Source organism: Ostrea edulis, chromosome 5 (assembly GCF_947568905.1).
Source record: "Ostrea edulis chromosome 5, xbOstEdul1.1, whole genome shotgun sequence".
Lineage (NCBI taxonomy): Eukaryota > Metazoa > Mollusca > Bivalvia > Ostreida > Ostreidae > Ostrea > Ostrea edulis.
In genome coordinates, this window is record NC_079168.1 from 60080730 (window position 1) to 60096285 (window position 15556).

The 15556-nt window shown below is 33.0% G+C and overlaps 1 protein-coding gene across 11 annotated transcripts in view; it reads left to right on the forward strand.

The window, feature by feature from the left end:
* The window catches only part of LOC125652375 (steroid hormone receptor ERR2-like), a 66638-nt gene that overhangs the window by 44454 nt on the left and 6628 nt on the right, over positions 1–15556 (forward strand). For 6 of the 11 annotated variants that reach the window (XM_056164966.1, XM_056164968.1, XM_056164969.1 and 3 more), the window contains 4 exons: positions 8921–9037; positions 14624–14746; positions 14867–15040; positions 15211–15483. In XM_056164966.1, coding sequence (XP_056020941.1) covers positions 8921–9037; positions 14624–14746; positions 14867–15040; positions 15211–15483 — 687 coding nt within the window. Of the gene's footprint in view, positions 1–8920; positions 9038–14623; positions 14747–14854; positions 15041–15210; positions 15484–15556 lie in introns of all 11 variants that reach the window. The other 5 variants (XM_048881547.2, XM_048881548.2, XM_048881550.2 and 2 more) reach the window with 1 other exon arrangement.

Below are 15556 nucleotides of genomic sequence, written 5' to 3' on the forward strand. Positions count from 1 at the left end.
AAATGACGTGGGTAAGCATATCTGGACAGACCCGTACAGTGGGAAGAGCGTCAGCCATGACCGATTAACGTAAAAAGATATTGTTCCAGTGCCAAAAAGTATCATGAAATGTTTTTTAAGTCTTACAACAACTCTTACGTTTTTTGAGTAATTTATCTAGGTCATTACTTATGCCTCATTTCATTCAATTAAAATGGTACGATAGATTACTCAAATGGGTTATTGCAACTTACAATTCAGCAGTTTAACACAAAGGTGCTTATGCATTATATAAATCAAATTGTAGAACATGCACACCAACACAGGCACATTTTCATATTAAAAAGAAACAATTTTATGAATTGTTGTTTGGTTTTTTTTAAAATTTAAATGGTATATATATGCAAGTTGTTCACTAATCCAACTTACAAACCAAATGATTTCTGAGGTAGTTAGGACATTCTAGGCGTATGGTAACTTGTCTAGGTAATAAATGTTTATCATAAATTAATTGTGACAACTTAAAGCTACTTGAAATTCAAATAGGTGGCATAAATATGAATGAGTGTTTTATTTTATTGTTTTATTTGTGACACTGTAGAATCTATTGCTTCACATTATTCTAGTCAAATGTCAATTTGATGGTGCCAGAAATGAAATTCTAGATGGAAAAAATCACCTCAGACGAAATTAAATTTGACAGATGACAAGCAAGATAATGTCTGATAATGATTACTCATCTGCTGCAAGGCGGTGTTCTCTAGGGGTGGTGGTCCCATTATTTCATCCCTTCATCAAATTCTCAAAATCTTACATTGTTATACGGTCCAGTATTTGTGGTAAAAGTTCAGTTTTAACTCGGCACCTACAACATAATTTTACCTATTAGTCTAGATACAATTAAGCTTTGATTCTTTTGTTTTGTAACACGAGATGTGCCAAGATGCCCTTTAGAGACTACACAAATAACATGTGTATCTAATAGCTTACTGTTGGGACAAAGACTTGAATGGAACTATTGATAATCTTTGGACCTTTACATAGTTCCTGTGAATTTGAAATGCAAAGCAAACATACCCATACTTTTTCAGGTCAGACAACAACAGGTACATGTAACAGTGTACAGCTGCTTGGTTTGGAAGTCTAGATGTTTTGTTGTTTCATCGCCAGCTCTTTATGCTGTGCAATCACAAATTTATCCATCTTCTGTTAAGAGTAATTAAAAAAACTTAAAATGCCTTGACTTTATTGTGAATAATGATGCTGCAGTGATTGGCAATCATTTAGAATGGCTTCATGTTACCAATCTCAGAAGTGCATTCATTTAGTATTCTATGGTATTTTAGGTTGTCTCAGTTAGATGGAATGGTAACTATATCTGGTGAACAACAGCATTTCCTGTTTGTACTTGGAATCTTCATTTGATCAAACTACCCAACTGTTAAGAGTTCAATATCAATATAAGCTTCATGACAAGGCTCAACTGTCTAAGCATGTTTTCTGTGATCAATATTGCTGTACTAGGGAACCTTTTTGGGAACTTCTATCTACCTGTACTGGGAACATATCAAAGGACAAAAATGCCAGTATGGTAGTAAGTAAATATCCAATGAAAAAGTCTGAAAGCTCACCCTTGTCAACTGATTACAAGAAATGATGTTGTTATCTATTGATTACTAAAATCAGGGTCAAGGAAAATAGCCAGATCCATAAAATTTATCATTGGCTTTTTACATACATTTTTTCAGATCAGGAACAAAGAGTGAAAGGAATGATTTGAATTTCTAGGTTGCATGAGGTCATAAAAGCTAATAGTCCCAAGTTTTTCTGAATGTGGAAAAGAGAACCAGATTTGTAAAGCCTAGATAAGTGTAAATAATTACATGAATTCCAGAGAAGAGAAAACACTCTATCTGTCATAGACTTTGATTTAATCCTTTAGATACATACATGCTTTAGTATAAACCAGAGGGTAATATAATATTGAGCAGTCCTATAGGAAAGGGGAGGGGGGGGGGGGGGGGTATCACCTCCACTTTTTGTTAATTTTCTGGAACTCACATTCACATAGAAGTCAGTGAGAGTTTGTCCATGATCAAGATTAAGGTTTCCCCCCACACCCTGGAAATTGCTTTCTACAGACGACAGGCCTGGTGAGTAGATAGTTTCACATGATCATGTAGACACTTCAGGCTACAGAAGCATCTCTCTAGTATGAGAATGTTTTTGAGATGAAGCCAATGCTAATCCAGAGGCACTTAAGATGTGTTATTTTGAATTTATTTGTGGTAATTGCTGTTGTTCATTCCTCATTAAAAACTGAGTAGATGTGCATGCACTGGGATTTTGATCTGTTCTGTTGCTTATCTTCACAGTATGTGTAAGCAGTTTCACTCATTTGGTTGTATAGCATTTTGGGCATTCTGTAGAAAATGAGAATACCAAGGAGACATGTTACCATTTCCTACATGCACCTACTGTTTAATGATGTTCTGACATACTCCTCACACCTTTAATCACTGCCATACAATGGTTATTGTACATACGAATTCAAAACCTCTCATACTCCATCTACTGATGGCCATATTATAGTACATTGTATTTATGGATGTGGAGCAGATATTACAGTTAGTTGTAGCATCCTGTGCAGTTGTGCTCAAAAGCTCAGGAGCTAACTTCTTTAAGGGAGCTAGAAATTGATATTTGTCATACCAAGTATATTGATTTACTTGTACTTCCTCACTTTGATCTCTAAGTATTTACTGCCAGGTTCCAATACTGATCCCATTGGTGCGAACATACATGTATCGCACATCTATTACTGAACCCTATCCAGTTGAAAATATTGTGTCAATTCAAATTTTGAAAGGGTTTAACAGGGACTATATTTTGTGGCAGAAGGATTGATTAATCAAAAAGTTCTAAATTTGTGTGATATTACAGTTTCTGTTTCATCTAATATATCTTCTATTTTCATACTCCTATATGTGTATTTCAGTTATATAATTTATGATACAAGTAGTTGAGACTTGGAACTAGATCAAATGTTGTTTATTAATTTGGATGAATAACATGTAATTTTGATAATTATGCTTTCAAGGTCGAAGATCAGGAGGCAATTGTTTTTAGTCTGTCTTTCCACACCTTGTATATGAATGGTCATAACTTAAAGGGTAAGGCAACCCAAAAATATTTTACATAATAAATGATAGGATTAATTATATGATCAAAATTTGTCAAATTATTCTGTTGATATACGGCCTAGATAAGCTTCAGTACTAATTTGAAAACATAAAAAATTGAAATCTCCTGCCATGATGTGGAACTCTTTTGTATTCAAGACCAAAAAAATCAATAGTTTTGACATCAGGCTGTCTGTTCCAGTTTTGAACAGTTCTAAGATCATCAAAGATGTGCATGTGGTAGATTTTAGGTATAAATAGGTTGATGTCTTCCTGTCAAGCTGCTAATTGCACTAATGCAAAAAAGGGGGGGGGGGAGTGTGAAAAGAAACTTAACTGTTCGTGACTTGTTATGTTTACTGTGCTACTGATAAAGTAAACCGGAACCGATGGTGTGACATCATAAATTAAACTTCAATGGCTGCTCTCTTAGCGGCGGGTAATTTAAAATATATGATAGATTACCATAATATTGATTTAGTCGTTAAGCAAGGATTTTTGTTGTTAAATACTGTCATTTACGATATCAGTAAGTAATACTTTATTCATAAAAGCAACAATGTGGTTAGGGTTGCCTTTCCCTTTAATCAAACATGTCAAAGTCAAAGCTAATGCATTTAGTTGATTAAAAGTCAAGGTTAAAAGGTTATATTGTCACAGTTGAACTTTGCCATGTTCACAAACATAACATGAATACTTGTTGTTATCATTTAGGCAATAGTTTTTAAAAAAATTTATTTGGTTTACAAATCTGCTGGGGGAGTGGGGGGGGGGGGTTACTTTTAGATAAGAAAATCAAACAATTTTAGAAGAAGAAAAACCACAAACCCAACAAAATTCGATGATCCCTAAAAGAAAAGAAAAATTTGGAACTTTTTGACAAGATATGTTGGAATTGATATTTACAAATGTACCAGAGGACATATATATGATAATAATATGCATATATTGCAGTTCAAACCCTCATGTATTTTCAAAACTAAGGTTCTTTCTTCTTTATACATTCATTACTCACGGAATTTGACGTACTATATTTATCAGTATTGATACGAACATTGTCTGCAACTGCAACACATTACAATTTGTTTAAGATATTAAAAGCAAAAACAGGAAATTAACTTTTATTTTGCTAAATAAAATGCATTAGTTTTCTGATTTCTATTTTTAATTTTATATCAGACCATTTTCTTTTTGAAATTCTGTTACCAACAAAATGAAAAACTATATTCTTGGTATTATTTCCTCCAATATTTTGAAATTTGCCTTAAATGTGTTTTTTTTTTTTTAATGTAAGTATGACAACAAATTGAATACCACATGTTATGAGAATTTGTTTGTACAACATTGTGTGTTAATTATCAGCAAAAAACTAGATGTAAAAAAAAAAATTTAAAACATTTTTAAAATGCTTATATTGACATTACAGTTAGATTTATTTAATTTTTTTTTTTTTGGATAAAATATTGTAATATCCCATTCCACATAACTCAATAACTCAATTTCTTGTCAATCAAGAATTCGTAACAGCCATGGAATAATGTTTAATAATCATTAACATTGGCTGTGTTATGGTGTGCCAGTGGGCTTTCTTCTTTCACAATACCACACCTAGGACTATCAAATCTCAGCTGGCACATCTTGGTGGACAGGTGTGTCATGATACAAAAATAGGTCAATGTGCCTCCTTCTGGAATCTTATGGCCATACATACTCAAATCATGTCTGGAGGGGGGGTTGGCAAAAGTAGGTCAGTGTGACCTCATTTAGAATTGTATGGCTATACAGTCAGAATGTGTTTGGATCATATCTTGCACACTGTAAGGCAGGTAGCTCCATCAAACCTGCATGGTCTACTTATGGATCTTGAGATATGCATCATGTTCCTATACATATAGTTGTGTATCATGTACCTTAGCGATGCACTTTATTGATATTACAGATAGGAAATCTCATTGTAGAAAAAATAATTGTAAAGACTTTAAAGCACTTGTTACAGTTGCATATTAAGTTTCATCATAATGGAAGGTATATTATAAGACATTGGAGGTTATTTTTCTCTCCGAGCTTGAAAGGCCATTAAAGAAATAGAACTTACTTTCTTTATTGTATCTTTTTCATTGCCAAAGAAGAAAATGAATATACCAAAGAACTGGACTTTTTGTATTATATGATATGACATTGATATATGTCTATGAAACAATCTCTAAGATATTACTATGTATTATTTAAGTGTACATTCATTTCCAGGAATAATGATATTTTACATATATTCTACATATTAAGTCAGTGGTATTTAAACTTTTGGACCAGAGTTCAGTGACAGATCCAACATTGAGATATATTTCTTGTGATGCCATCATCAATTACACACTGTAAGGCCTCTCTCATCATTATAAAAGGATACTGAACTCAACATGACCCCCTTAGGGCCTCTCCAGAAAAGGCAATGTTATCGATTGTGGGGGAGCTTTTTATAGAATTCAGCTATTCCAGTGATGGAGTTGTATTGGCCTTCTATTTTACATTGAAATAGGCTATGTATGGCTATGTCTGTGACATAGCTAAAAAGCATTCAATTAAAGCTTGGAGTATAAATTGTACATTGTAGCACTAAGTTGAATCTGCTATATAAGGAATTTAAAAGACTTCTAGAAATTAATCGATAGGGCCAACTGGTTTATTTGCAATTCAACAGAATATGTTCATTAAATGTACCTGGGTATTACTTACTAAATGATAATCGGGGGAAAGACCCAGATTTATATCGACATGAGTGTGTGAGGTTTTTCTTTTTACACCTGTTCATGATACAGGTACCAGCTAGTATTTGAACTCAAGTATTTATTTCTGTCATGTATTGAATCATTCATACACTATATATCGTAAATATTCCCTGAAATTGTATTCTGTAATCTTAATTACCTTCTTAGTATCAGTGAAACATAATTTTTACAAATGTTCAATATGTTCTTCACTGTATAAAACATAAATGTACAAAATTATTCATAAAAACCTATCATCATATATATGTCAAGGCAACCTTGCAAATCTATGCAGGAAAAAAGATCTTCGGAATACAAATTTAAAAGAATTAGTTGGGTTTTTTTTAATATAGCAGGCCCTTGTATCTAGATAAAAGATTAAAAGAAAAACAAGATGTGTATAAAACATCTCTGACCTTGGCCAATGTTATTGCACAAAATTTAACCTTGACCTTTATCTGGCAGATTTGATCTTTCAATTCAGCGAGTTCATGTATGAATTGTCTCATTGAGTTCAAAATTTATGCTCAAGTTTAAAAATTGTGGACAAACAGACAGTCAGTCTAAAAGACCAAATAGTTTTTGCCTGATTTCCAACCCCCTTGGCTAAATAATATGCACTTGCACACATTTGTACATTGGAATGTTATTGCCAGATGCAAGAATAAAATATTGATGAATTTGGCATTGGAATCTGTTGTTGTAGGAAGTTAATTTACATACCACCAAGTGTTTATAGGGATGATAGGTATTCTCCTCCTGAAATGCAGCAGATAATATGATTTTTATGCAACAAAGTAAAAAAGAAATAAAGGCAGTTATCTTTGGGGGTTTCCTTACAAATTGGTCGTGTGTAGTTTTGGCAGATAAGTCATAATCAGTGGAATTATATCTCAGGCTAGTGTGATTTAATTGTTTATGACAAGCCAGCTACTACTGCACAGCCTGAATGGAATGACGTAAAACAAAATTCTATAAATAAGCTTTGTACGTATAAACCATGTGTATGAACGTATGATGGTATAAAAGAAACTGCCTATTGCGTAAAACATATAGCCTATTTCTAAGCCCTAGTTAATGATATTTTATTCTTAGAGACTTAGAAGTTATACCCTTTTTTGGTCATGATTTGAGCCTATTAAATCTGACCTGTAGTGCATCTGAACCAGTAACCTTGACAGACTACTGTTGGATACATCTGAAATTGACTTAAATGTACTTACCTCTTGCATAAAACTCTTAAATATTTAATGACTTGAGATAAAGCAGTTTTTTGGACAACAGATTAACGGAATACAGACCACATCATGATCAGATTTGGAAACTTATAAACTTATAAAACCCATAAATGACAAATTCATATGATTATATATATAAGGTAAAGCTATATTTGTTGAAGTGTTGCTTTATATAAACTTTAGAACAAAATTAATCCTCTACACTATTTATAAAAGAGTTTTGTCTGCAGTTTATTGGTACAATACTTAAGAGAACATTTATGGGATTGTATATGACACCATGTCAAGCCAGGAGACAGATTGACAAATTAAGAATTCAGGTCGATTTGTCCACAGATTGATTGTACCACCATACCACCAACTTTCACTTATTTTTCATAATCTGTAGTATCCCAAATTGATACCTCAATTTACATTAGTAGACAGAATTATGCAATATGTGAAGGGAGTCTCAAATCTGAAGGCTGGCACTTCTGATTGGCAGAAGTGTTCATTCATTTGCATTAACCGATAATTTTAATAATTCAGATGCACAATTTTGTAAAGTTAAATGCGTTATTGATGTGCACTCTTTCTGTGTATGTGAACTTATTAATTAAACAACTAGCTATTATCTGTACTTTGTTTGAAAATCAAACTTAAGCGATATGTGCACTAGCTAGCATGTCCAAAAAATGATGATAATCATATCGTGTCTTAGTCTGCAAAGTGTATTTAGGTGCATAGTGATTTGATTTCCAGCAAACACAATAGAAGTTTTCAGATCATTTATGAAGTGTAGTTTTTTTATCTGTCACTGATAGTATAACTCATAGTTGTTACAGAAGTATTATAGGATAGCTGTCTCCAGTTTTAAATGCCTTTTATTTTGTATATTAGATACTTAAATTACAGGTTTTATTATATTATATTAATATGATTAGATATTCATGTGATGATGAATAATGAAGGGTTGATATTGTAAAAATTATTTCGGCCATATATCACTTAAAAATTTATTATTTATTAACTTACTATATTTACATTATAATAACTCAGAATTCTGTGAATTTGAAACATGAGGAAAGAGAGAGAAGTGTGAACCAAATAATATACTTTCTTATGTTTATTTCTAGGAAACATTGAATATACTTTCTTATGTTTATTTCTAGGAAACATTGAATATTCTTTCTTATGTTTATTTCTAGGAAACATTGAATATTCTTTCTTATGTTTATTTCTAGGAAACATTGAATATTCTTATGTTTATTTCTAGGAAACATTGAATAACAAATAATATACTTTCTTATGTTTATTTCTAGGAAACATTGAATAACAAATAATATTCTTTCTTATGTTTATTTCTAGGAAACATTGAATATTCTTTCTTATGTTTATTTCTAGGAAACATTGAATATTCTTTCTTATGTTTATTTCTAGGAAACATTGAATATTCTTTCTTATGTTTATTTCTAGGAAACATTGAATATTCTTTCTTATGTTTATTTCTAGGAAACATTGAATATTCTTATGTTTATTTCTAGGAAACATTGAATATTCTTATGTTTATTTCTAGGAAACATTGAATATTCTTATGTTTATTTCTAGGAAACATTGAATATTCTTTCTTATGTTTATTTCTAGGAAACATTGAATATTCTTATGTTTATTTCTAGGAAACATTGAATATTCTTTCTTATGTTTATTTCTAGGAAACATTGAATATTCTTATGTTTATTTCTAGGAAACATTGAATATTCTTTCTTATGTTTATTTCTAGGAAACATTGAATATTCTTGCCCTGCCAGTGGTGATTGTGAAATTACCAAAAGAAGGCGAAAAGCTTGCCAGGCATGTCGATTTCAGAAATGCTTACGAGTGGGCATGCTCCGAGAAGGTAAGACACGGACACATCTACAGCAATTAGTTGCAAAGTCATTTTGATATTTTCCACAAAAAGAGATTGTGATCTTAAATGAAGGATGTGCGTTTGAAGTAAACACACAGAAAATCCATATGTATTACACTATTCATGGTTATTTCAAAGTCTTAGTTCAGCAGTTGAAAAGTCAGCAGCTATTTAAACTGATAAGTTGCTGTTACAATGCTTGCACAGCAGTACAAAAGTAATTTGAAAATGTTTCTGTGCTAAACCTATCTGAAGTTGTTTATTTGCACATGTTTAAGTCGCGTGGACATTATTAATTTTGAAAAACAAGTTTTAAAATATAAGTATGGCAAACAAACATATTTTCAAAAGTGCTAGAATTCATTAATTATAAATCAGTACATAAGTAGGTATGTCTTATGAAAAATATGTTAATTATCAGCATGCATTGTAAATTTTAAGACAAGGATATACATTTATATTAAAATTCATTAGTCTGGTAAAGCAGGAAAATTCTTTAAATTTATTCAGAATTCAAATAATAAATTTCAACACATTTGCAATTCAAGGTAAAAATATCTACAAGTCTAAACAAATTAAACCAGTTTTAAATCATAAAATCGGTCCAATAAAATGGCTGATGTACTTATGTTCTGATAAGGTTGTTTTGTTGAAAAACTTTCACAACCAGACAGCACTCCTCATTTTCTCAAATCCAATTTGGTATGGTATTTTGGTTTTGAGGCCTCAGTAAATCTCAAGAATCAGACTGTAATTAAATCTTTAAAATCAGAGTTAAAGAATTAATTGAAAATAATATTCTAAATTGGTGATTTATTCTGAAATATCCCAGCAGGACTACTGGGTGTATTGGCAAGTATAGATGTGTACAATACAGAGGATAATATAAATAATGATATGCAGCATTTAAGACGTAAAAGTCAATAGGTTTTTTTTTTCTAGTTATTTATAAGGTGAAAGGTGTACATTTGTGAATATATATATATCAAATGACAAGACTCATGCAAAGCTGAAATGACATGGGAAATTTTCTGTCATTAATTATAGTCCAGAATTACAGGACAAATTTGGTACATTTTAGTTTTACAGTGCTCTGAAAAAGACTAAAATTAGGGTACTATAAGGCAAGATGTTTGAAGATTTTAATCAATTTAATCCCAAAACAATGTGAAAATGAAATGGATCTAACAAACAGATTGCTAGATCTGCAGTCCTATAATCCTCTTTCCTTAATATACTTATTTGTGAAATTCCATGTGACATTCTTAGAATTTAATTCAAAATCAGTAAATTAATGAAATGTATGCTTTAGCACTCAAGAAAAGATCAAATGTTTCAGCAGTCAGTTTTGATATGTTTTAAAGGATGGAGTTTTCTTTGCAATGTTTTTTTTGGGGGGGGGGGGGTTATAAATATACAAATTCTTTCTGTGGGTCATTAAGATAGGAGCAATGTATGATTATTGTCACATTGTATATATCGTAACAGGATGAAGCTAGATGGCATAGTGCCTACCCCTAAATGCCATATTGTTGTCACTGACTTAAAAGAAATGGCTTCGTCTTGTCAAGATGTTTGAAGAAGTAATGTTACATGTACAGGACACTGATTCATTGAAAAGGGGACTTCTGACTCCTGTCTCTGTTCACAATAATTTCAGACAGCCCTGTTGACAACAAGTTTCTTTGCTTTAATATGACAATGTTAAAGATGCTCAGCTGCATAGATTTGTGTATGTAAATTGAGAGATGGAGATATCTGAATATAGTTCAAAGGATATTGAAAACATCATACTGAAAAACAGGAGTGTTAGTTGTTTTAAGTAGGGAAAGATTTTTCAACATTCTTGTCTCAGTCTATAGCTTATTCAGTGAGATAGAAGAAATAAATGAAGTAAGCGGATATAATCCAATCAACACCAGCCAACACAAACAACCAATTCCTGTAGATGTACCAGTAAATTTGCTTTCCATTTATATTCTACTGTGCCTGTGCATGCTTACAGATACATATAAAATGTTGAGGTTGATGTAGATATTATTGCTGCAACCAAGACCTGGCTCAACCTTCTGTTATAGCTACATTGATTGAACCCACTGCAGAACTAAATGGGGAAAAAGATGTATTTCACATGCGCTAAGGATTTCTGAATTCCTCTAGGAACAGCATTTTGCAACAACCACCAGTGGAACACATGCTCCACACCACTTCAAATGGTACATGCAGGGTTGTATAATTAAAGAATAAAAAATTACCAGTCAGTATATTTTCTTCATTTTGAAGGAAATTAATGTTTTGTTGTTCCTATATACATTTGTTTAGTAAGAGACTCGTCTGATAAAACAGATGGAAGATGTTCAGAGAAGTGAAAATATTGTTAGAAGTTTCTAAACACAAGTAACAGAGCCATGCTCTCTCTCTCTCTCTCTCTCTCTCTCTCTCTCTCTCTCTCTCTCTCTCTCTCTGTTTATTGTATGGAGTCCATGTTCTGGGTTTGTTCCAAAATATCAATATAGTAATATACTATGGATTTCATCCCATTCCTATATATCGTCTCAGTCATCCAATGACTATATAACTTTGACAAGACGTTAACCTCAATGTTTATTAACACCAGTATGATAGATTTTCACAAAGTTAATTATAGCTGATAGGGTATATGAATTTCCTTCTCAGTTCCATTAACAACCAAAACATTTTTCTCTGAAGTAATAGTGTAAACTGGTTGTCTTTAAACATTTAGGAAGCCACTAGCTAGGATATCTGATTAAATGAACTGGTTCCCTCTCCATGCTATTGATAATATAGACAGGCAATTTCTACGGGATGATTAACATAATGAAACTATAGTAGCAGGCATTGAATCTTCTTCGTTCTATTTCACTCCACAAGGAAAAAGGTGTAGATTGTTTATATTGACTTCCAAGAATAACTGATGCATGAAATGCCATTAGCTACAAAACATGTTTGTAAGACACAATATGCCCTCCTCATTGTGTTGACAAATTTTATCTAAGCTTGACCTCTACTTTAAGTTTCTAAGTTTAGCCATGACCTGGGTTTTCATTTTAATCATTATCTATATCTCATATAATTCAAATACTCTGGCCAAGCAGATGAACAAAGAGCATAGGGACAATTCTGATCTTCCGTAATACAGTCATAGATACTGATTATCAGATTTACAAAACCTCAAATTCAGAGATAAATGATATATGACATACTTCCAGCATGTCATTATTCATAAATGTGCTGAAGCTGTAAACACTAGCAAAGTCCATTGCAGCATATTGTCAGTTAGTGTGTATGTACATTGTACTTTAAGGGGTATTTTCCTAGCAGGCTGGGTCAGGAGTGTACTGAATGATAGGTCACACTTTGCAACATGTGAGATAAAACTTTATATATACAAGGACAGCATGGATAAAATCAGTGTAATGAATGGGCCTGTCACCATGGCCTTGTCTACTGTGGTCAGGTAGAACCACAATTACCCACCTCACTGATTTTGTGAAACAGTGTAGCCAACTGTATCCATCATGATCCTAAGGTTCAGCAACTGAGTGATGTAAACTATCTGGTCATGTGTTGGTCATATGTACCATTATCCTCATTTCTCTGTAGATACTGATGCTATTTTAGATTTATTGCAACCTTGACCATGTTGACACATACTCTTGAGAAAGACCCACAAACAACACATCTATCAATGGGATGCTATTGCTGAGAGATGAATTATTGTGCAAGCAATTTCTGTTCTGAAGGGAATAGTATATGAAATTATTTACGAGTAGTTATTACATCAGATCTTGAAAGCATTTCATGAAGTAATTATTTTGAATGGTACCCTATACTATTAGACCTTGTTCATTAATCCATTACCGAGTGTCCCGAGGTCCATTGTAAATTGTTTATCAGATTCAGCTCTTCAGTTTAGGAAGTAGTAAATGTACCATAACTATAGGGAGCAGACCTCCAGTAGGATCTAGGATGATAGATAAATCTACTCGTGATATCTTCCTGGAGTGTTACTTGATGTCTAAATCACCTTATTCACTATGACAGAAGTATGTATAGAATGATAACCAATTTACATTTTCAATTGCATTGATGCAATTGGGTAAGACAGCAATGGTGGCAAAGACTTGCAAAAGTTTGGGAATACACATGGGGGCTTTGACTGGTGACAGGGTCATTTATATAGGTGGGTAGAGAGTCTTCAGTGACTAGTTAGTAGTATTGAGTGCTATGCTTGCCAAGTCCTGTAAGCAAAGACACTTTCATTGTTTTGTTGTTTCTTCATTCCAAAACTGATTTTAGTTTGATCAAAGGGATCTCAAGCAGAAACACTGTATTATGTATAGGAGGATGACATTAGTTACACCTGTCTGATCTGATGGTAAGGGGCAGGAAGACAATGTAAACCACATGTTAAGTAATCATGTCACATGCACTCAAGTTGCAAATGGTGCAGATGACCTGTTTAGGTCTTGGCAAGGAAGTGTATGGTAACCTTTTGATTGGGATAAAATAAGAAGATTTATGATTGGGATAGAAGATTTATGTTGGTCAAAAGTAGTCTGGTGCACATAGGCAACAAAATAATTTATTATTAATTAAAGATGGGATGGCAAAATATATCAAAGCAAGGGAGAGAAATTCAAAATTTGATCATGGGGATTAGTTAGTGTGGTGTAAGTTGTAAAGAATTAACAGAGGAAACACAGATTTATGATCAATTGTGCAACAGGGTTCTGTTGTTTGGAATGATTAATGAAAGATAAATTTTCCCACTGACATTTTACTTTGGACAAAAAATGTTTGGTTCATGCAGTATTGAATTAATGAATATATTTGGTATGCCTGGGAATTGGTTTTTAGATTTCATAGCATCTGCAAGTATAATTGATACATCAATGCACATACAAATTAGGTTTCCAAGACAGGACATCTTTTGCTGAATTGCCCGGAGTCATAAATTGTGTTTTAGTTGGGTGTAAGTGCCAATACTGCCAAAGAACATGCAGTGAATGAACTGTGAAAGGGTTCAAACCAGAATGAAATCAATGTTCAGAAAATCTAATCAATCTGTCTTTTGGAGATGAGGGTGGGAATGCTGCCAATAGAGGGAGAAATGTTTATTGACTTGCATTTGGATGGAGTGAACTTAACACTTATTTTTTATGCTCCAGAAGGTTTTGTACACAAACAGATAAAAGTGTGAAGTTTGCCTTGTCCATAATATCACCCATTTGTTAAATCCAAACACAGCAAATGAGCATGAGGAAATTAAAAATGTATATGGGGTAAACAATTTTTAATGAATGTCAAATTGCATTTGACAATAAACCGGGCTTTCAATTCCATATTGCAAGCTGTATAAAAAGCATTGACTAGATTATATGAAAAGTAAATAGCATTAAAAATGTAAGATGTTATGGAGTGCAAAATCCACAACAATTACATTTGAAGAGAGGCGGTACAAAATACCAGATGTCCAAAGTACCAAACTGATCAATGATAAAAAGATATATATTAGCTTAATTTAAAATGTAATGTTGTTAATTTTTGTAGGAGTTCGTTTGGATCGAGTTCGAGGAGGACGCCAGAAATACAAGCGGACTATCGACTCGGGCCCTATTGTGCAGCAGATTTTCCCTATGATCAAGAAAGCCTGTATAGAAACCACTAAATCAGGTACCAATGACCACAAAAGACAAAGATTCCCTCACAATATTCTTCATACTATTTGCTTGTATGCACTTTGCCATAGACATTTATTTACCATGTTTTTTGTACTGGTAGATTTCTCTTCAGATAACAAAGTTCTGTCACAACTCATAAGCATCGAGCATCAGCTAGACAAACTCTATGTCAACACAGAGTCTGAGGTTCTGGAGGGTGGGGAAGAAGTACGCTTCTTAGCCACTGTGTCTGATCTTGCGGACAGGGAGTTGGTGATCACTATCAGTTGGGCCAAACAGGTTCCAGGTAGGTGCCATCAACTGCATATTTGAATGGAGTCGATTTAGTACTATAGATATGTCCTTTATGTTGAATTTTTGCTTGATATAACTCATTATGGATGAATGAACTGACAGGCATGGTTCAGGATGCTTGCCTCACACCAGAGTATATATCGAATATCTTTAATTCCACAGGATTCTGTACACTCTCCCTTAGCGACCAGATGAATCTTCTGCAGCATTCATGGTTGGAAATCCTATGTTTAAATCTTGTATTTCGTTCTTGTCCCTACAACGGCTACCTCAAATTTGCTGAGGACCTTCAACTCTCTGTTGACGAGTGTAAACTCTGTCACTGCTCCCCGGAATTGGACGGACTGTCACGAAAACTTGCCAAAAAATTCACTGAAATGGAGGTCACTAAGGAAGAATATCTTCTACTGAAAGCCATGACTTTATGCAATATAGGTATAGTGGATCATATAGTTAAAAGATCTATATCCTCCACAATATAGACTAGCAATATGCAAACTAATTTTAC